Raw genomic sequence first — 27,376 nt, forward strand, 5'->3', positions numbered from 1 at the left:
TTAGCAACAAATTACCCTGCCTGTAACAGTACCTCTTGAAAAATAGTTGGCAACTTCACCTATCGCTCCTCCTTTGTCTACCTCAAAATGTTTCAGTTTACCTTACAAAATTATCTATAGTGAGCTACCATGCTATGTTGTGGTAGCTAGGTTTCTTGGTCATTATTTTTTTTATGGACCCCTCACTACGCCCCACGAGGCCTCGCGTGAAATGTCATGTTTTGCGTAGCTAGCTCATGAAATTAACCTGTATTATTTTCCTCCCAGTCGTGTATTGCTACTACGTGCGTGTTACCGTCTCTGCATTGCAGTCATCGCGGGGGGGGTTAGCTACATATGAGGCGGCTATGTTCGTTGCTAAGTAGAGAGAAAGAGAGAGAGGACTGCACCAAAACCAGGGTCCGGATTTGTGACGTCACAGGGAGCCACAGACCTCTGACAGAACCGAGGTTGACTTAAAGACCAGCGTTCTGCCACCACCTTGTTGTACATTGACGTTTTTGGTGCTTTAAAAGTCCAAATTAAGCTTGTTTGTTTTCAAAGGGAATCCCACAACTGCTGCTTTTACCCCTCCAGCCTCATTCAACCTACCAACCGAGCTCCACCGTTGACCGGCGAGGACAAACAACCAGAGGACCAGTCACTAATCCCTGGAACGGTCACATCCACCGTGTAGAAAGGGGAGCTCAATCCCCCTTTTTACGAGAAATGGACACGAACAAGGACCAAGTGGATTAAATGAGTCGAAGTAATCATCATCGAGGGGGTTTGACAAAGCGAAGCTGAATGTCCATTTTGTCTTTATTCTTGTCATTTGACTGGAGATGGGGGCTTTCGCGAGCAGACAAAACATAGGCGTGGAAGAAGTGGATATTCCGTCCAATTCGGTGTACCGTTACCCACCGAAATCTGGTAAGTCGCCAACAACAGGTAAACCCAATGTGTGTGCGCGCGTGTACTCGAGTGTGTGTTGCTGTTTGTAATGGATTCACGCTGTGTTGCAGGTGATTGTGTTTTGCGGTAAAATGATGAAAAAGTAGTATACACGTAAGCAACAGAGGCTGCTTACAAGGTGGAAAAGAGCTGCAGAAAGGCCTTCAGGGTTAACATTACATATTTCTGTGCTGTAAAATTGTTTTACAGTCACTGTAAATAACACTAAAATAATGCTGATTTATTATTATTATTATTATTATTATTAAACACAAGTAGGGTTTGATGAATTTAACAGCACATTATTGAACCATTCCTAATCTTGAACCTCTGGTGTTTTTGTAAAAGTAACCAAAACATGGCACCCTCATAAGCTCCAGAGATCCATTTCACATTAAAATATTCCAAATAGTTGCCTTTACGTCAGTCAGTGGCGGTCCTAGCTTGAATGGCACCCTTTGGGAGACAACCACACCCCCGTTCACCCCCCCACTCACCTTCATCACGCACATACATAGAACTGATGGGAAATACAAAAAAACTAGCATAGACTTTAAATATACATACTGCAACAAAAAAATAATAGTTGGAATTTAGGGAAAAAATGGAAACACAAATCAATTGAAATGGGGGGAAAAAAACAAGACAACAGCAATACTTTTTTTCTCCAAAGTAGTAATATGTCTGTTGAAAGCGACATAGTATAAATCCAAATCCCAGTTTGATTGCAGCGTGGCCCGCAGGGGAGTTGAGCTGCAATCTGATTTGAAAGATCAAAGATAGATGTTGAAAGAAACGTTGCTTTCGTCTCACTTTAAACGGAATTTGCGCGATTACACTTTGATGTCACACTAATGAAAAACAACACCATCCATTGTGAGAGGCCAGTGGCTTTGTTGTTATTACAGGAAACAAAAAAAATATATATATTTTTTTTACAATTTACAAAAGATCCCAGGTCTCAAAACACCCTGTTGAGAGAGCGCACTTAAACACAGACTTCTTGCCTTGCTCATTCATGTGATCACCTGGAGCCAATGAGTACTGATTTTGTTACCATGACGACCGCGGGGCGAGGTTAGGGATTGAACATGCAAGGATCTATTTTTCTGTGTTTAGCGAGCAATCAAGTATTTGCCCCTTATCAGAAGCTAACATTGTTAGCTAATGCTAATCTGTGTAACTAACAAAACTCATTGCAGTTCTGCTTACCTTTTCGACTTTGATATGATGGCAATATCGTCACACCTGTGTGCTTTGTGGGTATTTCTTCATGATAGTGCTTCAGACAGACCTGAAAGTGGTTCTGGATCAACATGTGGCGGTTATCATGTACATTTTTAGAATTAGGTCGCTAATATTTTTACTTTGTTTTTTTAATTCCACACCTGGTATGTGGCCAGGCTCGTGAACAACTAAAAATAAAATGAAAATTTCTATAATATTCTCCTGTTTAAATCTATTTTTTATGGCATTTTTATATGTCATTGCTTGTCAGTGTTAGGGGAAGAAGGAGGAAGGTTACAGATGAAATTGATCTGTCAGACCCAGTTCCCGTTAGCGGGATCTGGTGACAAAGCCGCCGACCTGCTTCAGGAGCTGTCATTCAGTCTTCTTTTAGTCCGAGGATGTGCAAAACAAGTCTTGAAGGTGTCAGACTCGACTCACACCTCCCACATTCTGTCAAATATGTATCCGGATGCGTACTATTACTTGTCATTCCTCGTTGTGAAATAACTTTCCTAGCTTCTTTTCTGGAGGGGTGAAGTTTGGGCCAAAAAGTATGGCAATTTTTGCTGTTAACAATTTGCGGTCCAAATTTGGAAATTCATTTTATAATCTTGTGGGTCCACAGGAAGTTACTTTGCCAGCCACTTCATCATGGGCGGAGAGAAGTTTGACTCCACCCACCCTGAAGGTTATCTGTTTGGAGAAAACACAGACCTTAACTTCCTCGGGACCAGACCAGTCGCGGTAAATATTCTCATTCACTCATGTCCCTAATATCAAATTACAAATTGAAAGTTAATTTATTGCTGAATAAGTACAAATATATTGTGCTTCACTGCCAAGTTTAGCTAGTTTCCTTGTTTGTTTGTTTTTTAAGCTAGGTTTAGCTAGCTAACTTAGCTCTACTGTTTAGCTTGCTGCTATATCAGGAGGTATTGTATTGCACTCATATCAGCACAAAACAACAAATCAACCAGTCCAGTATTTTTGTTTTTTGAAGATTCTCTTTTGTTTTTCTCAAGACAACTGATAATTCAGTTTTTTAATCCATCTTTTAATTTTTTAATGACCTTTTATGAGTTTACATTCTGAAATAATTTCTTCATTTTAAACCGAGAGTTACTGTATTAAAGTAAAATAAATTGAAATAAAAATACTTAATTTTCTAATGTAAAATAATGCAATTAAAAATAAAAAAATACATTTAATTAAAGCAAAAAATAATGAATTGAAGTTAAATTAAATTAATAATTTCAATTGTAAGAACAGTAAATAAAAAATGTAGACGAAATGTGAAAAAATGAAACGCTATAATTTTTGCATTCACCTACTTGTGGAACCTCTGTATTTTTTTTTAGGATCCCTCACTTATTATTATTTATTTATTTTTTTACTCGATCCCTCGCATCTTTTTCACGAAAACATTTCCAAAGATACTTGTTGTACATATTTTGTTGTTGTTAATATTCTGTATATGTTTTTCTGTGTTACGGAAAAAAATAATGGTAGAAAAAACTATTAAAATATATATATATATTCCGAAAAACAGAAAAAAATATTCACTAAAACAGAATTTTTTTTTAATTACTTTTTTCCTTTTTTTTTTTTTTTTTTTTTTTTTTTTTTTAAAAAACAAGGGAATTATTTGATAATTATGGCTATTTGAAAACACAGTCTGCGATTGGCTGGCAACCAGTTCAGGGTGTACCTCACCTACTGCCCAAAACCAGCTGGGATAGGCTCCAGCACCTCCCGCGACCCTTCTGAGGAATAAACGGTTAAGAAAATGGATGGATAAAAACACAGTATTTAAAAAGTTCAATAATTTTTTTACAATTTCTTTCATGATTTCAGCACCTTCGTCAAACTACTCCTTTTACTTGACAGCCGACTCCATCATCTGGCATTCATTTGGTGTTGACGTGCTGTACACAACCCCGCTCGTCTGCAGCTGACGGCGTCCCGCTGCAGCGTTTAGCAGCCTTCCCGCACTCTGCCCGATTGCAATTTACATGGACGTGTCATCCTGTCAGAGTAATTAAAAATGAAAAGGCTTTCTCCTGCGGCGTTTCAATCATGTCACCGGAATGTTGAGCTCACGAGCAGAGAATTTTTGCAAAGAAACTTGTGGTCTTTCTTCCGTTAATGTCTAGACTCGGGCTAAAATTAGCAGTTTTCCTCCCAGATTATGTGGGCGTTTAAATCCTCCCGCGGGCTCAGAATTCACAAAAAAAAAAATCTCCCTCTCGTCATCTCTCTTTGAACGAGACGCTCAAAGCAGCGTTATATAACGCTCGGTGGCTTGTGAGCAGATGGCGCAGTAAAAGCATAAACCCAGCTTGAGTTATTGCGCTCTGGCTCAAGCTATATTTAGAGATCCTCCCTGCCCACATGCAATAATCTCCCATAAGGAATTGAATGTTTTCAAATGACGTTGGTTGAACATACACAAGCGTGAATGGCCGCTGTGACGTTTCTAATAAGACCTCCAGTGTTGCCTAATGAAAGACTCGTTTCAGCACCAGCGCGACTCCCACCGAGGCCCAGATGTGTATCGCTACTGTCGTTCGCAGGCGCGTAAACACTCGAGTGAGGTTTGTGGAGTGAGCGGAATTATTCCGCCGCATCCTAGGTTGGTCTTTTTTGCACAGTCAGCAGCTTGTGGCTTGGAATCAAATCGAAGACAAACACAAACAGGGTCAAGTTTGTCGATGTAAACAAGGGATGCTTGACCCTCAAGGCCAAATATTAATTCACAGCTGATAACTATCTTCTTGGAAAGTACATCAAATTCAATTAAAAAAATTTTATTACACATTATAAAAATTTCAATTATTACACATTGTAACATTAAAAAAAAAAAAAAACACTAGTAGTATTTTTTTGAGTTGTCTAAATTAATATATTTTCAGTTTTTCACCTTTTTAACTTTTAAAATAACTAATTTCATAAATTTATTTTTCATGTTGAGTAGTTGAAATCGTTTAATGTTAATAGGGCTGTGCAGATTAATCGAAATTCAATTAAAATTTCAATTATTATACTCCACAATTATAAAATCAGCATAATCATAAAAAAAAGATTATTAGTACTAATTTTTAAGTTGTCTAAATGCACATATTTTTGCTTTTTCACCTTTTTAAAATGTAAAAATAGCAAATTCAATAAATGTAGTTTTCATGTTGAGTAATTGAAATTGTTTATTGTTAATAGGGCTGTGCAAGTTAATCGAAATTCAATTAAAATTTCAATTATTACACTCCACAATTATAAAATCAGCATAATCGTAATGAAAAAAAAAATATTAGTACTAATTTTTGAGTTGTCTAAATTGATATATTTTCGGTGTTTCACATTTTTTTACATTTTAAAATAACTAATTTAATAAATGTATTTTTCATCCAAAAGGAATAGTGTTTCAAATAATTTTATTTTTAATTTTTTTTTACGTTTAAACATTTTCTTGTTTTGTAACAAAAAAATCGCACTTCTGCACTCCAACTTCAAGTTTTTTGCGAACATAAATAAATATAATAAATTCTGTTTGGTCCTAAAGGAACTTATATAATTGTAGTGTTTCAATTTTTTTTTGAATTCGTCATTTTATTGTTTTGGACCAAAAAATAATTGTTTGAATAATCGTGATATCAATTCTTGCCAGGTGTGGTGGGTACGAGAGGACTGTCTCTTAGCGTGTATTAAACGTTCCCAAACCATTGTTGTTTTTTCTTGCTTTCAGTTCCCATACGCGGCCCCTCCACCTCAGGACCCGGTGAAGACCCTACGGAGCCTTATAAACATCCGCAAGGACACACTGCGGCTTGTACGGTACGCTGTAATACAACTCCCACTCGCACAAGTGCTGACTAAGAAAGAATGAGCAGCAACCGCTAAATCCAGGCTCGGTGACAAAAATGTGGATGTTTGTCGGTCTGTGTGAGTCAGCAGCCTACTTCCTGGTTTAGGGAGAAGAAAGTTGACAGCAGCATTCTGGATTTTTAGTGCACAAAAATGGATAAAAAAATGTTTTAGAGCAAAAAAAAGATCAACACAAAATAAATGACAGCAGTCAAGACGCTTTCATAGCATGACCTTTTGCTAAATATATTTTTACATTAATTGTGCTTTTATACATTTAAAAAAAAAATACAAATCGACTGAGATGATTTTTTTTGAATCCAGATTGTTCCCCAAACCGACACCTTGAGTTGAAAGTTAAACTTAATCAGTTCATTCAATTTTAAAGTTTTTAATTGGATGATAATTGATTTAGTGTGGTCTCTGTATCCACATCCGAAAATGACACAAATAGCACGTTTGTGTAAAAGAACATCTATTTTCAAACGACTGCGTCTGCTTGCAGGTGCAGCGAGGACCTGAAGTTGCCCGGCGACGACGAGGCGGGCAAGCAGCGGGCCTGCTACAACGTGGAGTTCACCTTCGACGCCGACACGCAGGTGGCAATCACCATCTACTACCAGGCCGTAGAGGAGTTTCACAACGGCGTGCCAGTGTAAGTTCTCCAGAGAACCAGCTTGATTTTTTTTTCTCCATTTTGTGTGAGCGAACCCGTTGACCTTAATTGGTTCTACGTAGGTACCTGCCCCAGGACGGCTCTCTGCAGTCGGAGACGGTGCACTTCAAGAGGGGGGTGAGCCAGCAGTTCTGTCTGCCCTCGCACACCGTCAACCTCAGCGAGTGGGCGGACGAAGAGGTGAGTCGTCCCTAAGAGTTGCTGTATGGAAGTCAAGTCAAGTCAAGTCAAGTCACCTTTATTTAGGGACGGCTTGATTCGCGCCTCACTTAATTTAAGGCGCCAATTTTTGGACTTGGGACTCGCTTGGCTACGATTTATGAAAGACTCGACTTGACTTGAGCTGCATGACTTGTAAGCTAGTGACTTGATAAGTCTTTCTTTTTTTTTTTTCAAGAATTTATTTCATTCTTTAAAAAAAGAAATTTGTATAGTAATATAAATAAAATAAATTAAATTATATTATTATAATTATGTAAAATTATAATTATATATATTACATGCATTATAAATATTACTATTAATAAATTAAAATTAATAAATAAAACTAATAATATTAATAATCAACACAAAATAAATAACAGTAAACAGTAAAGATGCTTTCATGGTAACAATTAAACAAAATTATTTAACAGCATGACCTCGTGCTATATATATTTTTCCATTAATTGAGTTTTTATACATTTTAGTAAAAATACAAATGGACTGAGATGGTTTAGTTTCGTAATCCAGATTGTTCCACAAAGTACATATTTTTTAATGTAATTTTTATATTGACTGGTAAAATTTCACGATGTGCTTCATACATTATTTTAAGGTGGTTAAACTTGATCAATTCATTGAATTTGAAAGTTTTTAGTTGTATAAATAAATATTGGATTAGTGTGGTCTCTGTATCCACATCCAACCACGACACGAATAGCACGTTTCTGTGTTTGGTGCAGGTTTTGCAGGCACAATAGGTCGGGTATGGAACGACACCAAAGCATTTTTCTATATTCAGATTTTTTTCCAGGTCCATACTGTGCTCCCCTTTAACTCATTCACTGCCATTGATGGTTATCGACCACTGAAGCAACCCCGGTCGCTCCCGTCTGTTTTACTGGATTTTGACTGATTTTGCAAGGCTTACATAATATATGTTATACTCTCCTGCCACCTGCTGGCCATTTTTGTTCTAACTACCATTGCTTCAAACGTTCTCTTCAGTTCGGAGGCTGCATCAAAGCCCCCTGTATGCTCTAACATAAAAAAAAACGTATAGATACGTCTTTGGGACACTGGTAATATTTGAACTAGAACGTATTTATACGTTTTTGGGCGCCAATAACTTATTTGTTCTCCGCAGCTGCTGTTTGACATGGACAGGGAGATCTTCCCCATGGTGGTGCAGGCCGTGGTTGACGAGGGCGACGGTGAGTTCACTTACACACCGACACGAGGGCGTCGTCAAATGACTTTGTGAATAAATAAATGTCTTTGCTTTCTGTACGCAGAGCACCTGGGCCACTCTCACATACTTCTGGCCACGTTTGAAAAGGTAAACGTGATTTTGAGGTCCTTTTCATACGGAAGCATATTGCAGTCACTTGAAAAAAAAGATCCTGTTTTTCGGACTATTTTTTTGGGGGGGAGCTTTGTATTTTTGAGTAATATTTTTTCTGTTTTTCTGAATGTTTTTTTTTCTGTTTTACTGAATATTTTTTTTCTGTCATAAAAAATATATATATTCCGAAGAACAGAAAAAAAAAATACTCAGAAAAACAGGGGGGAAAAAAATTATTCCAAAAAACAGAAAAAAATTATTCCAAAGAACAGAAAAAAAATTATTCCAAAAAAACAGAAAAAAAATATTCCAAAAAACAGTACAAAAATTATTTAAAAAAAAAAACAGAAAAAAATATTCCAAAAAAAAAAGAACAAAAATTATTCCAAAAAACAGAAAAAAATTATTCAAAAAAAATTATTCCAAAAAACAGAAAAAGAAATATTCCAAAAAACAGAAAAAAAAATATCCCAAAAAACAGAAAAAAAAATATTTAATTTATGGTTTGTTTGTTTTTTTGTTTTTGTTTTTTTTTGTTTTTTTAAATAATGTTTTTCCCCCTGATTTTCTGAGTAATATTTTTTTTTCTGTTTTTCGGAATAATTTCTTTTCTATTTTTTGGAATAAATTTTTTTTCTGTTTTTTTGAATAATGTTTTTCCCCCTGTTTTTCGGAGTAATTTTTTTTTCTGTTTTTCGGAATATTTGTTTTTCTATTTTTTGCAATATTTTTTTTTTCTGTTTTTTTGAATAATGTTTTTCCTCATGATTTTCAGAGTAATATTTTTTTTTCTGTTTTTCGGAATAATTTTTTTCCCATTTTTTTAAAGTATTTTTTTTTTATAACAAAAAGAAATGATTCAGAAAAACAACAAAAAGTTAGTCAGAATTTTTATTTCAAGTAAATTCAATACACTTCCATATTTTCAAAATGCACAAAATGTGATGAAAAGTCTGAATTCGTCATGCTGTGGTTTTTCGACGGCAGCACACGGACGGCAGCTACTGCGTGAAGCCTCTGAAGCAGAAACAAGTGGTGAGCGCACGTCGCTTTTGTCAAATATTTGCTCAATCGATTAGGTGACATCATCTCGTGTTTTTGTTTCCCAGGTGGACGGCGTGAGTTATCTCCTGCAGGAGATCTACGGGATCGAGAACAAGTACAACAGTCAAGAATCAAAGGTAGAAACGCGACAAAATCGGCCTTTTTTTTTTTCCCCGTTCCGATCGTTCGCGCATGTTTTGACGATCGTCAGGTCGCCGACGACGAGATCAGCGACAACAGCGCCGAGTGCGTGGTGTGTCTGTCGGACGTGCGCGACACGCTCATCCTGCCGTGCCGCCACCTGTGCCTGTGCAACGCCTGCGCCGACACCTTGCGCTATCAAGCCAACTGCTGCCCCATCTGCAGGCTGCGTGAGGACGCGCGCGCCAAATTGCGTGGAGGTGTTCTTTTGGAAAACGCTCACGTTTTTTTTGTTTTGTTTTTTTTTAGCCTTCAGAGCCCTGCTGCAGATCCGAGCAATGAGGAAGAAAGTCAGCCCTTTGACGCCGACCAGCTTTAACCCCGTCATCACTTCACAGACGTCTGACTCAGAGGAACACTCGGTACGCTGATGGAGCTAATATGAGCTAATGCTAACTAGGGCGTGATTAATTAATCTGCCATTATTATTTGTTTAAACCAAAATATTATATGAGCTAATGCTAATTAGGGCATGTTCAATTAAATGGCCAAATTGATATATATATATTTTTTAATCCAAAATATAATATGAGGTAATGCTAGTATGAGCTAATGCTAACGAGGGCTTGATCGATTAATCGTCCAAATTGATTTTTTTTTTTAAACCAAAATATAGCAAGCTAATACTAGTGTGAGCTAATGCTAACTATGGCTCGATCAATTAATCTGCCATTATTTTTTTTAAACCAAAATATTATATGAGCTAATGCTAATTAGGGCTTGTTCAATTAAATGGCCAAATTTGATTTTTTTTTTTTTTTTTTTACCAAAATATGAGGTAATGCTAGTATGAGCTAATGCTAACTAGGGCTCGATCGATTAATTGTCCAAATTGATTTTTTTAAACCAAAATATAGCAAGCTAATGCTAGTATGAGCTAATGCTAACTAGGGATCGATTGATTAATCAGTCAAATCGATTTTTTTTTTAACACCAAAATATAACATGAGCTAATGCTAGTATGAGCTAATGCTAACTAGGGCTTGATTGATTAATTGTCCAAATTGATTTTTAAAAAAAAAATTTAAATATGGGTTAATGCTAGTATGAGCTAATGCTAACTCGGGCTCGATCGAGTAATTGTCCAAGTTGAATTTTTTATTTTTTTTTAAAACACAAAATATTCTTCCAAAAAAATGATATGATAAACATTCAATGTAGAATGGGGGGCATATTGGGATAAAAATCCCTTAGAAGAATGGGAAAGATCAGGAAAAAAAAAAAACATCCATGAAAATCTGCGATTACAGACCAACAAATATGTCGGGGTCGACTGTTATTTTAATTTGTAATATCACCATTCACCACTAGATGGCAGACCTTTCGTAGGTGCACTTACAGTTGTGCACTTATACAACAATGTGAGTGCACATCATTAACTCATTCACTCCCAGCCATTTTCATGTTCTATTGCTATAAAAACATGGAACCTACCAAAAGAAAAATGTCTCTTCTTTCATCAGGGGAAAAAAAAAAAAAGTACGGCATTTTTTTTATCTGTTTTTATGTTTTGTAGCAATTAGCATTAGAATTAGCTAAGTTTCATCATTATTCACAAACCTGTTGAAAATACTGGGAAAAGGAGCTTGTTGCAACATGGACCTGGTTGATCTCTTTGCTGCCACCTGCTGGCCATTTTTTTTTTTGTAATAACTACCATCGCTTTAAGCAACCACTTCAGGTCAGAAACTGCATAAAAGCCTTCATACAAAAACTCTAGCAAACAAAAACCTAAAAAACGTATAAATACGTTTTTGGGAGTGAATGAGTTAATAAGATTTTATTTTATTTTTTTCGGATTTTGCAATGATTAACGATTGTCAACGATGAATCAATTCAATTGATGAATCCAATTCACCGGCGATCGTTGTTGTTAGCAGGCGTCGGAGCACATCCCCCCAGGTTACGAGGCCGTTTCCCTGCTGGAGGCTCTCAACGGGCCCCTGGCCACGTCCTCCGTGGCGGCCCCCCTCCACTCGGGCCCCAGTCACGTGTCGGGGGCCGCGCTGCCCCCGTACGCCGGCGAAGCCCACCCGGCCGCGGCCCGTTCCCTCTCCCCGCTCGACCACTCCAACTCAAGTCAGGGGCTCAAACTCAAGAAGAGCGCTTCCAAGTCAGTCACATTCCATTTTTTTTGTTTTTGTTTTGTTTTCAAGCTTCTTCAAACCACACGTTTGCATATGTTATAGGTCGCTTTCCCAGAATTCCTCAGTGCTTCCCGAGGAGGACGATGAGAAGTCTTGCAGTGAATTAGAGGCCCGTCGACACAAACTTGCAGTCGATCCGCAGGAGGTGCGTATTATTATCCAATATTTCTACAATTTGTTTGCACATTTGTCTTCTTTTGATGAAACGCAAAAGGTAATCGGGCTGCTTTCAGACAAGAATGACTGTTGAGAGGATGAAATTGGAAAATTTGGACGATATTAAGCCAAACCATGGCTCTAAACGATTACTCGATTGAAATAGTGGTCGATTAATGAGAATTGCAAATTTACTAGGGATGGGCGAGTACCAATACCAGGTGTTGAGGTGTCGATTAATTTGATAATCGATTAGTTGTCGATTAATCGATAAATTTTGCCAGATTAAATATTTTTATTAGGGATGGGCGAGTACCGATTACCAGGTGTCTGTATCGGTTATTGATTAGTTGTCAATTAATCGATTGATTTTGACATTTCTAATGTTTTTATTAGGGATTGACGAGTACCAATACCAAGTGTCGTATTGGTGTCGATTAATTTGATAATTGATTACTTGTCGATTAATCATTAATGGATTAATTTTGCCAGTTCTAATATTTGTATTAGATATGGGCGAGTACCAATACCAGGTGTTGAGGTGTCGATTAATTTTATAATGGATTAGTTGTCGATTAATCGATTAATTTTGACATTTCTAATGTTTTTATGAGGGATGGACGAGTGTCTATCGGTGTAGGTTAATTTGATAATCGATTAGTTGTCTATTAATCGATTAAGTTTGACATTTTTAATGTTTTTTATTAGAGATGGACGAGTACCGATACCATGTGTCGATTAATTTGATAATCAATTACTTTTCAAGTAATTTTACCAGCTCTAATATTTTTATTAGGTATGGGCGAGTACCGATACCAGGTGTCTGTATTGCTGTCGATTAATTTGATAATTGATTAGTTGTCGATTCATGGATTAATTTTGCCAGTTTGTATATTTAGGGATGGGCAATTATCGATTACCAGTTGTCTATCGGTGATCGATTAATTTGCTAATCGATTAGTTGCCAATTAATTTAGAAATGTCTAATGTTTTTATTAGGAATGGACGAGTGTGGATATCGGCGTCGATTGATTTTGCCAGCTCTAATATTTTTGTTAGGTATGGGCGAGTACCGATACCAGGTCTCTGTATCGCTGTCGATTAATTTGATTATTGATTAGTTGTCGATTAATGGATTAATTTTGCCAGTTTTAATGTTTTTATTAAGGATGGGCGAGTACCGATACCAGGTGTCTGTATCAGTTGTCGATTAATCGATTGATTTTGCCATTTCTATTAGGGTGAGCGAGTACCAATACCAGGTGTCTGTCGATTTCATCCCGATATTTTGTCGGGTTGTGATCTCCCGTTTGAATGCATCTCCGTTTTGTTTTTCTTCAGTGCGGAGTCACGCCCGACAGCGAGAACCTGACTCTGTCCTCTTCCGGGGCCATCGACCAGTCGCCGTGCACCGGAACGCCGCTCTCCTCCACTATCACTTCCCCTGAAGGTAACACAAAACCGTGTAATCCTTTCAAAGACATCTTGAAAAAGAATGTTTGTTGTTTAAATAGCATGCAGTGGTCCTCCCAAAGGACGTCGCTGTCAACAAATACTTAGCGCATGCGAAAAGCAGACAGACGCTGTCGGGAAGACGATTCCAGGATCGAACACGTTCCGGTTTCCATTTACAGTACAAGTCGTATTGACCAATCACATTTGAGTCATAATAACGCACCCGTCTCGAGGGCAAGTTGCATACAGTCGTTGTGAAATGTCGACAAGATGTGGAAAACAAAACTCTCAGTCCGGTCCAAGGAGCGTTTTAACATGAATAAATGATTAGCCGGTGCCGACGCTCGGTGGCCTCCGATCGATTGTTTCCGAAACGTCGTCGGACGGTGATGTGTGTCTCCGTGTGTCCGCCAGACGCAGTGAGCAGCAGCCTGGCCCAGTCAGTGATGTCCATGGCCTCGTCCCACTCGCGCCACTCCCACATCAGCACTGACACCATGTCCTCCATGTCAGGGTCCTACCTGGCTGGGGCGGATGGCGAGCCCGGGCCGGGCCGGGAGGGGCTTGACGCCCGGGGCCGGGAGAACCGGGACGCCCCCAGGGAGAGCCGAGGACCCTCTCAACTGGATGGGGTAAATATCGCTGCTGGTGTGTAACGGTTATTTTGATACAGATACATCTGTCAGTTATTTTTTTTATGATAAGATGGAATTTAAAAAAATCCCATCCCTTTATTATAAACAGGACAATACAACAATTACTCGATTAATCGACAACTCATCGATCATCATAATTAAAAATGTCCAAATACTCGTCATGTCTGCTCCTCAAAATTTTTTAATTCCCATCCCTTTATTAAATACAGGGCATTATTTTAGGGGTACAACAATTACTAGATTAATCGACAACTAATCGATCATCATAATTAAAATTGTCCAAATGCTCGTCATGTCAGTTCCTCAAAAATAAATAATTCCCATCCCTTTATTAAATACGGGACATTATTTTAAAGGGACAACAAATAATCGATTAATCGGCAAAAAAATCGATCATCGTAATTAAAATTGTCCAAATACTCTTCATGTCAGCTCCTCAACAGTAAAAATTTTCCGATTTCTGTCATCCTCCATGAAAGCGTACTGATTATCTTTGTTTTGAACCAAAATGAATCATTTGCTTTGACTTTTGAAAAACAATGATCAATGATTGTGGTCCATAAAATGTCAGAAAATTGATGAAGAATCTGATAACGACGCAACGATAATCGGTCTGCTGTCATGGAGGGCGGTGCAAAAATGGGAATAGTTTATGATGCTGAAATTCTGAGGGTTTGGACTGTTTTATGTGAAACGATTCATTGATGATCACAATAGTTGTTAACTTGATAATCGATTCGTTTTCGATTTATCAATGAATCATTTCAACTACTCTCACTGACTTTTTTGCTTCTTTTTCTTCCCAAGGAGTCAATAGAACTGAACTATTCGGTGGCTGTCGACGAGCAGGACTCAGAGGTGACTTGCAAACGATGACTCGCATCGACGCTTCATGTCGAAATTTGACTTGAGCTCTTCTTGTTTGTTTTCTAAAGGGAAACGATGTCACGGAAGAGGACCGCTCCTCGCCATCGAATGGCAAAGGTAACTCCGGTGACACTTTACACGGTTGACAACATGTCACCTGGTTGAATAAATCTCATCGTTTTAAAGCATCCATGTAACGTTAATTTGATCCCATTTTTTGGGGCTCGAAAAGTCACATTTGAACGGATCCGACTCGAGCATGAGTCACTTCAAGCTTGCATTTGCATGCCTTCGCGCCATGCATATTAATTACACTTCCACATTATTTGCTCCATAATAAACTTTTTTTTGTGTGTGTGTGGTGAGCCAACAAACACGCCTAATAGCTGAATTTACTACACCTGATTTCTCAGAAAAAATACTGATTACCGATTAATTGGTCAAATTAATCAGACGATTCATTTTACCGATTATTTTGCCGATTAATTTGAGCGATTAATCGTCTGGTAAATGTAAAGAATATATAATAAAAAAAAAAAAAGAAATCGCCTCCAATGCATTTCAGTGGGTGTCAATTATTCACGGATTTTCGCTATTTGCGGTCTGATGAGTGTCAACTGTAAATATATGACATGTATATTTAAGGATACAAGGTTATTGTATAGAGATTTATATGTAATAAATAATGAAAGCATTATTACTTGTATACAACTGCTGTAAATTAGAAAAAAAAACAATTGGAAAACATCGTCCATTGTCATTTTGGCTCATGTTTGCTGGGGCCATAATCGTCAAATTGAAATGAATCGGTCAGGCCCTAGCAATTATGACTTTCTTAAATCCGTGTTGTGCTGATACTTCTTAAAATTAAAAAAAATAAAATGAATTAGCATCAGGGCTGGGCAATAAATCGAATTAATTCGATTAATCGTGAAATCGAATTTTGTCTTCTGGATTATTAGAAGCTCTTATGTTCTGTTACATCCGGATGTTATTGTGAGTTGTAATTTTGCTAACTATGAAAGTTACATTTATTTTATAACTGTTGTAGAATCAGTATACATTATTATTATGATGATGATGATGATGATTATTTATTTATTTTTGAATAAATTACACCTTTAAATAATTGTTTGTTATGTTTATTAGATTAAAATCGTAATCGTCCTGATTGAAAAAAAAATCGATTTTATTTTTTGGCCATATTGATTTCATTGTAATAATTAATTAAAATACATATATCACAACATCCGTCTCTTAATGGGCTGCAAAATTATAAAACATTTTTTTTTTTAAATCTAACCAATCAGTTATGACAACAAATCAAATCCATGTTCAATGCAGCTCCACTCCAGTCCTGTAGGTGGTGCTAGCTGACATTGCATTCTGTTTGTCAACAAACAAAAACAAACGCATTGCGCAATTCTTCATCCTTCGCATGGCCAACGACCCCCCCCCCCCCCCCCCCGCTGTGCCCCGGCTGCTCTTGTTTGACCTGTGCCCTCGCTTGCAGGTGGGCGGAGCAGGTGTCCCGAGTCGGCCAATAACAATCAGGGCGTAGCCCTGTGTGACACGCCCTCTTTGGGCTTGGACAATGAGCAGGCTCCTCCCGACAGCCGATTTGCCGGTGAGTGGACGCCGCCGACCAGAGGTGACGTTAGCTCGCTAGGCTAGCACCAGGGGGAAGAAGAACGCTAACGCTGCCGGGCTAACGAGCAGCACCTGTTTTTTTTGTTTTTTTTCCGTTTGGTCCCGCCGCTGCTGCTTCATGGCTTGTTGGGTAGCGAGTAACCAATGGTGCGCTCCCGCCATCCTTCCAACCACGCGCATGTCTTTCCCTTCCCCATTTTGTTGACGTTTTTCGCTCAAATGGCGTCTTTCTCTCTGTGTGTGTTTATGTGTTGTAAAATGTCTTGTGTTATCTCTTCCTGCTTCCTGTGAATTTGCTCCCATCCCGTCTTCTCCTCCTCCCTTCCCTTTTCTGCCCTCTTCTCTCGCCTCCTTTTGGATGGAAAGATGAGGAGGCGTGTCCGGGTACATGTTGACCACTAACTAGGTATGCAGCGTTGGCGAAATCTGGATCCACGGTTATTATGGTCACAATTTAGGGAGGGCCAAAATTGCTCCCCAAAAATTAAAAAAAAAAAAAACTACATAACTAAATGAGTAAAAGTGAAAATAAAAATGAATATAAAACTATAATTTAAAAATTAAATACAAATTATTAAATTAATTACATTTATTATTATTAAATGATTATAAAATTAAATAAAAATTCATTCATTTATTTATATATATATTATTTATATTTATTATTATTGTTTCGATTATTTATATTTTATATTATATATACAAATGAATATAAAATGTAATTTAAAAATTAAATACAAATTAAATTAATTCAATTTATTATTATTAAATTAAATAAAAATGTATTTATATATATATATATATATATATATATATATATATATATATATAATTTTTATTTCCTTTTATATTTATTTAATTTTTGAACTCTCATTATTCACATTATTTATATTATTATATATTAAAATATTAAAATATAATTTAAAAATTAAATACAAATTATTAAATTAATTACATTTATTATGATGAAATTATTATAAAATTAAATAAATGTATTTATTTTATTATATATATATCGATAGATAGATAAAGATATTTGTTTTTTTTAATTTCCTTTTAAATTTATTTATTTTTATTTAATTTTGGAATTCTATTTTTATATTCATTTTTATTTTCACTTTTAGTCATTTACAGGATGAACATTTGAGTGTTTTATTTATTAGTATTCATCTAACTTTACAGACATAAAAGAAATGGAATTAGACAATTTAATAAAAAAAATAAAAAATAAAAAAAATTGCCGATTTTTGAAGGGTGGGAATGTTTCAATGACTTTGTTTTCATCCTATGTTGAAATATGTTAGTCTTTTTTTTTTTTTTAACTGATTTGCGATGAAAAGAGCGAATATCAGCCAGCCGATTAATCGTTTGAGCCCTAAGTAATCACTTCTGTTTGTAATTGTGCATCTTTTTTTTTTTTTTTTCCCCCTTATGTTCACCATCTCTTTCCCCTTTTTGTCATGTGTTGTTCAGGTCTGATGTACCTGGGCGGCTACAGGCCCGTTTTGGACTCCACCAGCAAGCGGGAGGAGCAGGCAGTGGAGAACAACCGGGAGGGCCAGAGTCCCAAACACCCCCGACGTGGACCCCTCATTGTGTAGCGCGCTCGCACCCACACCCAAACAACACTGCTACTACTTACTACTTACTACTAGCACTTCCTACTCAGTGCTTCATCGCTGGATAACGGCTGAGCAGGGAACCTCACCACCACCACCACCATCATCATCATCATCATCATCATCACCTCAAGTTTCTTCTCCAGTGAGCTGTTACCTGAACACTTTTATATCTTATTTTATTTCCCGCTCCGTTTTTATTTATGACTTACCCCCGTGACAGTTTCATGTTGTGGTTACAAGTTGCTGCTGCTCCTCCTCCTCCTCCACCACCAGCCAATCAGTCAGGGGCTACTGTGACCTGCAATCACCATGCCAGGTGGGCTACCTTAACGCGCTAAATGCTTCAAAACAAAATCCGCCGCTGAATGTGAAACGAAAGCGTTCGCTGCCATTGACGGACATACTCGTCAACGGCAGCGAATGAGTTATTAATAGCGGTGGGACGTGATTAACCAACAGTCAGCGATGACGACGCCCATCCCTGGCTACCTTACCTTGTTAGAGGAATCGAACCCCCGACCGCCCGGCCGTGTTAGCATGTCAGTATTGTTGCAGTGCAACTCTGGAAGCCGCCACCCAGCAATAAAAATGGCTTCATTTTTATCCTCAGTTTGCACTGAACGGTTACATTTAGAAAATTTTTGTTGTTGTTGTTGTTGTTGTTGTAAAGGGACTTTTAGTAAGAGACATTCATATCCTGATGATTCTTTTTTTTTTTTTAGTTCATTTTGTCTCGATTTGTGTTTTGATCCGTGTCGTCGATTCGAATGTGGATTCAACTATGTGAAACATTTGTGAAGGTTTACACAAACTCACACTCACCTACTTCATGTACTGTAGCGGGTCAATAAAGGGACACGAATGCACTATTAGCCGTTTCCTAGGCGACGTAATGTTTGGGTGCATGAGGCTGAAGGGGGAGCATGTTACGTCCGGGCGTGCGTCTATCTTTTTTCTTTTCTTTTTTTTTTTTTTTTGGTTAAGCGTCCATTTCTCGGCCTGTCACATGATCACAAGTCTGAATGTGTCAATCCCAATCTGGAAGAACAACCCACTTTTGTAGGATTGTAGGCGTGAACGTGAGGCGGACAATAAAGTTTTTTTTTTTGCAAAGTTTGGAAGTGTTACTTTTTGGCGACTTGATATTTTGGTGGTGGTGTTTCGGTCAAAGTCCCAGTCACATCAGTGTGTGCTTATAAAGTTTGTTTATAAATTTTGTAAAGTTTTTTGGGGACACTATTACCACTGGAAAAAATCAGAATGGGGAAAAAAAAAAAGTCTAAAACTGTAATAAAAATTCAATATATTTTAAAATAAAATTGCATATATACACACAGTTTGTAAAAATAGTACAATTTTATAAAAAAAACAAAAAAACAGTCTAAAATGGTAATGAAATGTTATATAATAAAATAAAAAAATACAATTTTAAATACTTACTATTTTAATACAAATAAAAAGATTAAGTACATTCATGAATTAAAAATCCTGTAATTAATTAGATTATTTTTTGAATTGCCTGACAGCACTAATATATTAATTAGTACATTAATTAATAAAAAAAAAATCCTGTAATTGATTATTTTTTTAATTGCCTGACAGCACTAATATATTAATTAGTACATTAATTAATAAAAAAAATCCTGTAATTAATTTGATTATTTTTTTAATTGCCTGCCAGCACTAATATATGTATTAGTGCCATCAGGCAATTAAAAAAATAATCTAATTAATTACAGGATTTTTAATTAATTAATATAATTAGTCTATTTTAATCTCATATCTGCTAAAAGTCCCCAAATAAAGAATTTGAATTGTAGGACATTAGAAAATTAGAAAAAAAATTGTAATGTATAATTCATTTTGTTATATTAAATAGTTTTAACACAGGAAAAAAAATGTGAATCATTTTAATAATTCCTGCATTCAGCACAGTAAAACAGTTGAAAGTCACAAGTTACAACCCAACGAGGAACGCTATTTGTTTATAATGTAATTACGTTCTTAAAACCTTGAAAGTGTACTTTTCATAACTGATTCAGCTTCCTGTTGTGAGATTTCCGTCACTGGACAACAATTAGCAAGCTGGGATTAAAAAAAAAAAAAAAAAAAAGTGCTTTTGTGTGTAATGTCATTAGAATGTCATTGTGGTGATCGAGTGTCTCGCTAATGGACTTGTGGGCGTGTGCATGGAGCTTTGCTGTTGTGTTTTTTTTTTTTTCCCTTCTCCTCCAATCCGCATCACCTGCTTCTTTTCAGACACGCCCATTTTGCCACCTGCTTTTATTTCTCCCAGTGCAGCCTGGAAGCGATAAAATCGTCCAAGAAGCACGTCGACGTTTCCTCGTTAGCGCGCAAAATGTCCTTCCAAAAGCCAGTGGGAGGGGCTTCTCATGTCAGCTTTTAAAAAGCTCTTCCGCCACTCGGCTTCACTTCGCAGCGACGATGAACGTGCTGGCCGTTGTCCTCATCCTCTCAGGTAAGAGCAAAACGTTGGCCGGTTCAATAACTTTTTTTTTTATTTTTTTTTTTTATGTATTACGTCGTAAACGTGAAATTACATTCAAGCGTTTTCCAGCCATTTTAATTAGTCTTTGCTTATCATTTAGTCATTTCCTTGAGTAATCTTTCTCTCCGTATCGATATCAGTCTTGAAAAGTTGCCTTTATCGATTCATATGCCAAAGTATGGTCATAAAAAAAAAAAAAAAAATGTCTTCCATTTTTAACAACTTGGTTATTCTGTCGAACAGGGATGGGTAACTGGTGACCACACTCTCCTTGATTAATTTTCATAAAGATAAAATTGATATTTTTACGCACCAAAAAAAAAAAAAAAAAAAAAAAAATCTTAAAAAATTCGGATTAACATACAATATATGAAAAATGTTAGAAATTGGGAAGAAAATCCCAGAAAAACCAGGAAAAATCCAAATTATGAAGAAAAAAAAGGCATGTGCCAGTATGAGTAGTTACCGATACCGAGTACCGATACCACTAGTCCATGACCCCCCCCCCCAAAAAAAAACTATTTTAAAGAAAACTTAAACAGCATTTTTCCTTTAAATGGCATGAAATTAATAGCAATTTTCTATTATATTTTTTAATTTCGAGTTCCTAATCATAAAGTTGCCACAAGAGGGCGACAAATACTGGTATCGCCCACCATCCGATACCTTAAAGCGATACTTGACTCAGTGAGCCATTTTCAACAGTAAAAAGTTAATATTTTGGCCATAATTAATGTGGTAACGTCATTATTTTTACGCACAAATTAATACGTTAAAAAAGTTTAATTTTTCTACTTGCTGTCGACTGTTGATGACATCACCTGGGCTAAGGAAGTAGATAACGACCAATCAGAGCTCAGTTTTCTGACCAACCCCAGAAAACAGGTGAGCCCTGATTGATCGTTACCTACTTCCTCAGCACAGGTGATGTCATCATCAGTCGACAGCAAGAGGAAAAAAAATAGTTTTGAAATGTATTAATTGTAGATGAAAAATAATGAAGTTATAAAATTAATTGTGGACAAAATATAAAGTTTTCACTGCTGAGAATTGTTCAATGAGTCAAGAATCCCTTTAAAGTAAGGCTGGAGATTGTACTTTTATGTTGTATTATCACCACTCGCCACTAGATGGCAGACATGTTTTAGTTGTGCTTATTGGGTCTTATACTGAGCTATACTCCAACGTGAATCATTTTTTTTGACAATTTTGAATGCTATACAGGTCAAACGTCAATCATATAAAAACTTGTAATTGAACTAACTACGTCCCCAGGTGTGGGAGGGGCCTCCCCGGCCAAGGTGTGCAGCTACCAGGACGTGGTGGACCATCTGAACCTGACGTGGAGCGACCGGGCCTTCCAGTTGACGCGGCCCGTCCTGGACCACACGCATCCCACCGTGGTGGAGATCAACGTCATCCTGTACGCCATCTTGGCCGTGGTAAGTCGTTGAATGTGCGCAGTTCGCGCAAGCACGAATTTGCTGGTGACGTTTTCCCAACACGCGTGTCCCACATGCAGATCGAGAAAACGCAAACCTTTATTCCGTTCCTGTGGACGATGACGGTGAGCGGGCGACGATGTTGTTTTGCGGGATCTCGCCGCACACGGTAATTTGGTTTGGAAAATGTCTGCAGTCTTGGAGGGACGAACGCATTTTTTGGGAGCCGGACGAATTTTGCGGGATTGCGGAAATTGTCGTTCCCACCGACGTGCTGTGGAAACCCGACGTCTTCATCCTAGAGATGTAAGTTGATGCTACACGCAATAATCATTTTGTATACAACAACCCAATTTTTGGGGGTTGTAGTCGGCAAAATGACCTAAATTTTTGAAAAATGCCGCCGTATGGGTCAATAATGGTGTGTTTTTTTTTAAACCCAAATTGATTGTATTTATTTATTTATTTATTTATTTATTTATTTATTTTTTACCTCCACTCGAAAAACTCTGTAGGCAAAAATAAAAATATGTGGACTGACCCACTAACTTGGGTCAATTTGACAAAAAAATAAAAAATATTTTATTTTATTTTATTTTATTTTATTTTTTGCATTTTATTTTTACACAAGTTTCTGGGTTGTTTTGTACAAAACAACCCAGAAACTTGGCTAAAAAATGAGCCGAGTTAGTGGATCGGTACACATCGGTTAATTTTGACTACACAGTTTTAACAAAAAAAAAAAAAAAAAAGTGCTTTGTTCAAGAACGTTTGGATCAGTTGTGGTCTATTGTTTTATTTTTTTTATTTTTTAACCCAAATTGAGGTTTTGTTTTTGTTTTGTTTTGTTTTAACCCAAATTGATTTTTTTTTCTGGGTTGTTTTGTGCAAAACAGCCCAAAATTTGGGTGGTCTGGGACAAAAAACTTCGTTTTGGGTCGTTTGGGTCAGTAGTGGTGTTTTTTTTTTTTTTTTTTTTACCCAAATTGAGTTGAAAACTGTGTAGTCAAAAATAACCGATGTGGACCGATCCACTAACTTGACTCAATTTTACCCAAGTTTCAGGATTGTTTTGTGCAAAACAACCCAAATTTGGGTTCTCTTGGACAAAAGAACCTTTATAAAAAAAAAAGGTTCTTTTGTCCAGGAACGTTTGGGTCAGTAGTGGTCTATTTTTATTTTATTTTATTTATGTATTTATTTATGTATTTATTTATGTATTTATTTATGTATTTATTTATTTATTTATTTATTCATAGCCCAAATTGAGTTTTTTTTTTTTTATCTACACCCTAAAACCTGTGCAGCCATTTTACCCAAGTTTCTGGGTTGTTTTTTAGATTATTTTTTTTTTTTTAGACAGTTGGGTCAGGTAGTCAAACGTCTAAGTTTATGCTACACACAAAAATCATACAAACTAGTTAAAAAAAAAAGAAAAAAAAAAGCGGTTGTTAGCTCAATAGGTGCTGAATTTTTTTTTTTCAAAAAATCACTTCCTTTATTGTTTGGACTGACAAATGGGATGCCAACATGGAGCGATTGTTGGTTTCCATCAAGTCACCTGCTGTTTGCTGACTCACTATTGTGTATTGTAAAGTTAATGACTACACTATGGTCCCATTATATGCGAATAAACACAAGGCGTACCGCAACCGGCCCGTTGATTGCGCGTGTTTTGTCAGGGTGGAGAAAGACAACTCGCAGCACAACCCTTACATGCTGGTCAGGCACGACGGGACCGTCTTCCTGGATCAGGACATCCGGGCCGTCAGCATGTGCATAATGGACGTGCACAAGTTCCCCTTTGACACGCAGCGCTGCAACATATCGATGGCATCGGCAGCTTTCAAGTGTAAGCACTTTCATACAAACACACACACAAAAAAAGACTCCTTTCTAAATTGATGTTTTGGGTCACGAAAAGAATGTATACTCTGTTAGCATTTGCTAACTTCCTGTTAGCGCTAGGCTAGCAATGTTTTAAAAACGAAGCGTGTTTTGTTTTTAAATATACAGTGGATGTAATTCTTCACGTTGTGTACTTAGTTTTACAGTTAACTCGGTTAGCATTTGCTAACTTCTTGTTAGCGCTAGGCTAGCGATGTTTTAAAAACGAAGCGTGTTTTGTATTTAAATATACAGTGGATGTAATTCTTCACGTTGTGTACTTAGTTTTACAGTTAACTCGGTTAGCATTTGCTAACTTCCTGTTAGCGCTAGGCTAGCGATGTTTTAAAAACGAAGTGTGTTTTGTTTTTAAATATACAGTGGATGTAATTCTTCACGTTGTGTACTTAGTTTTACAGTTAACTCGGTTAGCATTTGCTAACTTCCTGTTAGCGCTAGGCTAGCGATGTTTTAAAAACGAAGCGTGTTTTGTGTTTAAATATACAGTGGATGTTATTCTTAACGTTGTGTACTTAGTTTTACAGTTAACTCGGTTAGCATTTGCTAACTTCCTGTTAGCGCTAGGCTAGCAATGTTTTAAAAACGAAGCGTGTTTTGTTTTTAAATATACAGTGGATGTAATTCTTAACGTTGTGTACTTAGTTTTACAGTTAACTCGGTTAGCATTTGCTAACTTCCTGTTAGCGCTAGGCTAGCGATGTATTGAAAGTAGCATTGAAAGGAATATCGATTCGATATCGATATTTTCGACCCTGTCCTACTTTCCGCTCTCTCTGCACAGATCAAGACATGCGCGTCTTCCCAGTGGTGAACTCGTCGCGGGCTACCGAGTTCAGCAAATCCCTGATGCTTTCCCAGGGAGAGTGGGACTTCCTGCATTTGTCGGTGAGCAGCGACAACATCACCATCGACTACCAAGCGTGGGATTGTCTCGTGTACACGGTAGGCCGATTTTCCCGACCTTCCCATCAGCACGGCGAGCCCGCCGTTTAACCCTCGTGCCCCCTCCCCCTCCCAGTTCGTCATCAAGAGGCGCCCCCTGCTGCACGTCATCAACTTCCTGCTGCCCATCCTCTTCTTCCTGTGCCTGGACCTGGCCACCTACTTCATCCCGGACCGCCACGGGGAGAAACTGGGCTTCAAGGTCACCGTGCTGCTCGCCATCTCCGTGCTGCTGCTCATCCTCAACGACATCCTGCCGTCCATGTCCAACAAGACGCCGCTCATCGGTACGCGAACCGACCACGGGATCGTCACTTGAATCCAGCATTTTTCATTTACTTTCTGTTACAACACCGAAAATATTTGACAAGGTATTTTTCCTCCCGTTAGCCACCTACTGCATCGTCATCTTCGCCCTGATGCTTCTCAGCCTGCTGGAGACCATCATGGTGGCCTACCTGACGGACGGGGAATCATTGGTGAATACGTACGCCAGGAGCAGACGGGAGAACGAGCCGACCGATAAATCCGACACGGGTACGACTGTATACGGAACTGCTGAAACGATTGTTGATAGCGTCACGTTTAACCCGCTTTGTGTTTTTAGACGAGATCAAACAGACCGGATCTTTGTGTTCATATGTGATGGGCGGAGAGGAACAACACGAGCTGCTACCTGTACCAGAACAGGTAAAGTCACTCAATGGAACGTGTGGACAAAAATTGGGATGCACTATTAACTCATTTGCTCCCAAAAACGGATAAATCCGTTCTATTTTAAATACTACTAGTGTCCCAAAGACGGATTTATACGTTTATGTTTTTTTTTAAATGCTAGGTATTAGGGGTGTGCCCAAAAAATCGAGATTCTCATTTATTAATCTAATCGAATCGATATTAATATCCAAAAATCGATTTTATTTCAATTAGAAATGAAGAAGGGGAAAAGGCAGTTGTAGCCTACATGTTTTTGTGGAAAAAGGCACTTACAATACAAAATTACTAAATGTTTAAACAAAAAAAGACACGTTAATGTCTCTGTCATTTGGTCTTGCAAAGCAGACTGGAGTAGATCATGACAATGTTGTGCATATCTGTAGATTGAAGCAGAAATCATTTGTCAATCAAATCATTTTGAATCAAAAATCGTTTGAATCGAGAATCGAAAATCGATTCTGAATCGATTCATAGACACAAAAATCATAATCGAATCGAATCGTGAGACAGTCAAAGATTCCCAGCCCTACTAGGTATGGTAGTTATTACAAAAACGACGAGCTGGTGGCAGCAGAGTATAAGAGATCAGCAAGGGCCATGTTGCAACAAGCTCTTTTTGCCAGTGTTTTCACCAGATTTTGATTTCTGCAAATTGCTGCAAAAACGGAAACAGATAAAAAGATACTTTTTTTTTTTTAATTCCTGATGAAAGAAGAGACTCTAATCTTTCTTTTGGTAGGTTCCATGTTTTTATAGCAATAAAACACTTGCAAAATCAGTCAAAATCCAATAAAACAGCCGTGAGCGAAAATGGCTGGGAGTGAATGAGTTAAATATAATTTTTTTCAAAGCGGTGTAACGTGCGTGTAGGTCAACGACGGCGCGCTGAGCGCCGAGTCTCGCCTGTTGCTGCTGGTGGTGGACGAGCTGAAGGAGCTGCGGAGGACGCTGAGCGTGCAGCACAGCTGCAAGGAAGAGAGCCGCAAATGTGCTTGCTTGGCCAGCAGGATCAACAAAGGCTTCTTCTTGGTCTACCTCGCCGCCGTCGTACTCTTTCTGTCATTTCTGTACCTGGAGTGGACCAGTTAAACATCTCCAATACTCTTAATGTAACTTTTTTTTTTCTTTAAAATGGATTACGTCATTGATTCCCAACCGCTGTTGCATGCAGGAAAATGCACTTTTCTCTTAGTTTCTCTTTAATTTTGCGCAAAGCGTAAAGTGATGAATGTTTGGTAATCTTCCCATGCCAATGACGTGTAGTCCACTAGGTGGCAGAAGGTACAAAAAATGAACTTGCACATCCAACTCAACTTAGCAGGCGAATTATTTCAGCATATAGTCTATTACATTTGGTGACATTTTTGTGTGGTGCGGTGTCATGAGATTTTTCTCGTGTAATGTACAGTACGGATTTAATAAAGCTCGGAAATCTTATAATATATATCATTAAATACCAAATAATGTGTCTTTTGTTGTATTTTGGGGGTAAAAGGAGCACTTATTAGCCTTCGTCTATCTTTATTTTATTCCTGAAATAAGATACAAATATAATAAACCCAATAATGGTAATTAAAAAAATATATATATTAATTTTCTTTATTATTCAATATTTATTTTATGCATTGAAAAATTGCTTCATTTTCTTTATGATAAGCCATGGAGTTTTAATTAAATGAAAATGTTGTTTTTTTTAGAATGAGTTTATTTTCTGTTTATTATAATATAAACAAGGGTATTATTTTTATTTAATGAAGGTTGGGAATCTTATTACTGTATATATAATTAAATACCAAATGTCTTTTTTTGTATTTTTA

At 37.3% G+C, this 27,376-nt stretch overlaps 2 protein-coding genes across 3 annotated transcripts; both read left to right on the top strand.

The window, feature by feature from the left end:
* Nucleotides 1-19,157, top strand: LOC144004496 (E3 ubiquitin ligase RNF157-like). Of its 2 annotated transcripts, none has more exons than XM_077501673.1 (19): nucleotides 1-912; nucleotides 2,789-2,907; nucleotides 5,903-5,991; nucleotides 6,527-6,676; nucleotides 6,760-6,877; nucleotides 8,046-8,112; nucleotides 8,194-8,237; nucleotides 9,231-9,278; nucleotides 9,353-9,424; nucleotides 9,499-9,658; nucleotides 9,738-9,850; nucleotides 11,366-11,601; nucleotides 11,678-11,780; nucleotides 13,133-13,241; nucleotides 13,661-13,878; nucleotides 14,710-14,760; nucleotides 14,838-14,886; nucleotides 16,283-16,396; nucleotides 17,893-19,157. In XM_077501673.1, the coding sequence occupies exons 1-19, from the start codon at nucleotides 825-827 to the stop codon at nucleotides 18,018-18,020; spliced, it is 2,076 nt and encodes a 691-aa protein (XP_077357799.1). In that variant the 5' UTR covers nucleotides 1-824; the 3' UTR covers nucleotides 18,021-19,157. The 2 variants fall into 2 exon arrangements, with proteins under 2 accessions (XP_077357799.1, XP_077357800.1); XM_077501674.1 differs by having other exon boundaries at nucleotides 2-912; nucleotides 11,369-11,601.
* LOC144004497 (5-hydroxytryptamine receptor 3A-like) lies at nucleotides 18,140-27,313 on the top strand. Its single transcript, XM_077501675.1, has 12 exons — nucleotides 18,140-18,183; nucleotides 18,262-18,357; nucleotides 20,338-20,520; nucleotides 21,826-21,992; nucleotides 22,073-22,117; nucleotides 22,189-22,298; nucleotides 23,675-23,844; nucleotides 24,682-24,842; nucleotides 24,919-25,129; nucleotides 25,233-25,379; nucleotides 25,450-25,532; nucleotides 26,430-27,313. Exons 2-12 carry the CDS (start codon nucleotides 18,351-18,353, stop codon nucleotides 26,646-26,648), a joined length of 1,503 nt encoding a protein of 500 aa, XP_077357801.1. The 5' UTR covers nucleotides 18,140-18,183; nucleotides 18,262-18,350; the 3' UTR covers nucleotides 26,649-27,313.
* The last annotated feature ends 63 nt before the right edge of the window (nucleotides 27,314-27,376 follow it).

The sequence above is a fragment of the Festucalex cinctus genome, chromosome 17, assembly GCF_051991245.1.
Source record: "Festucalex cinctus isolate MCC-2025b chromosome 17, RoL_Fcin_1.0, whole genome shotgun sequence".
Lineage (NCBI taxonomy): Eukaryota > Metazoa > Chordata > Actinopteri > Syngnathiformes > Syngnathidae > Festucalex > Festucalex cinctus.

Excerpts from the sequence above, each read along its gene's own strand:
- LOC144004496 (XM_077501673.1), top strand. The coding sequence starts at position 825 with ATGGGGGCTTTCGCGAGCAGACAAAACATAGGCGTGGAAGAAGTGGAT. Across the intron at positions 5,992-6,526 it reads GACACACTGCGGCTTGTACG|GTGCAGCGAGGACCTGAAGT; the intron begins GTACGCTGTAAT and ends GTCTGCTTGCAG. Across the intron at positions 14,761-14,837 it reads TCGACGAGCAGGACTCAGAG|GGAAACGATGTCACGGAAGA; the intron begins GTGACTTGCAAA and ends TGTTTTCTAAAG.
- LOC144004497 (XM_077501675.1), top strand. Across the intron at positions 21,993-22,072 it reads TGTACGCCATCTTGGCCGTG|ATCGAGAAAACGCAAACCTT; the intron begins GTAAGTCGTTGA and ends TCCCACATGCAG. Across the intron at positions 22,299-23,674 it reads GACGTCTTCATCCTAGAGAT|GGTGGAGAAAGACAACTCGC; the intron begins GTAAGTTGATGC and ends GTGTTTTGTCAG.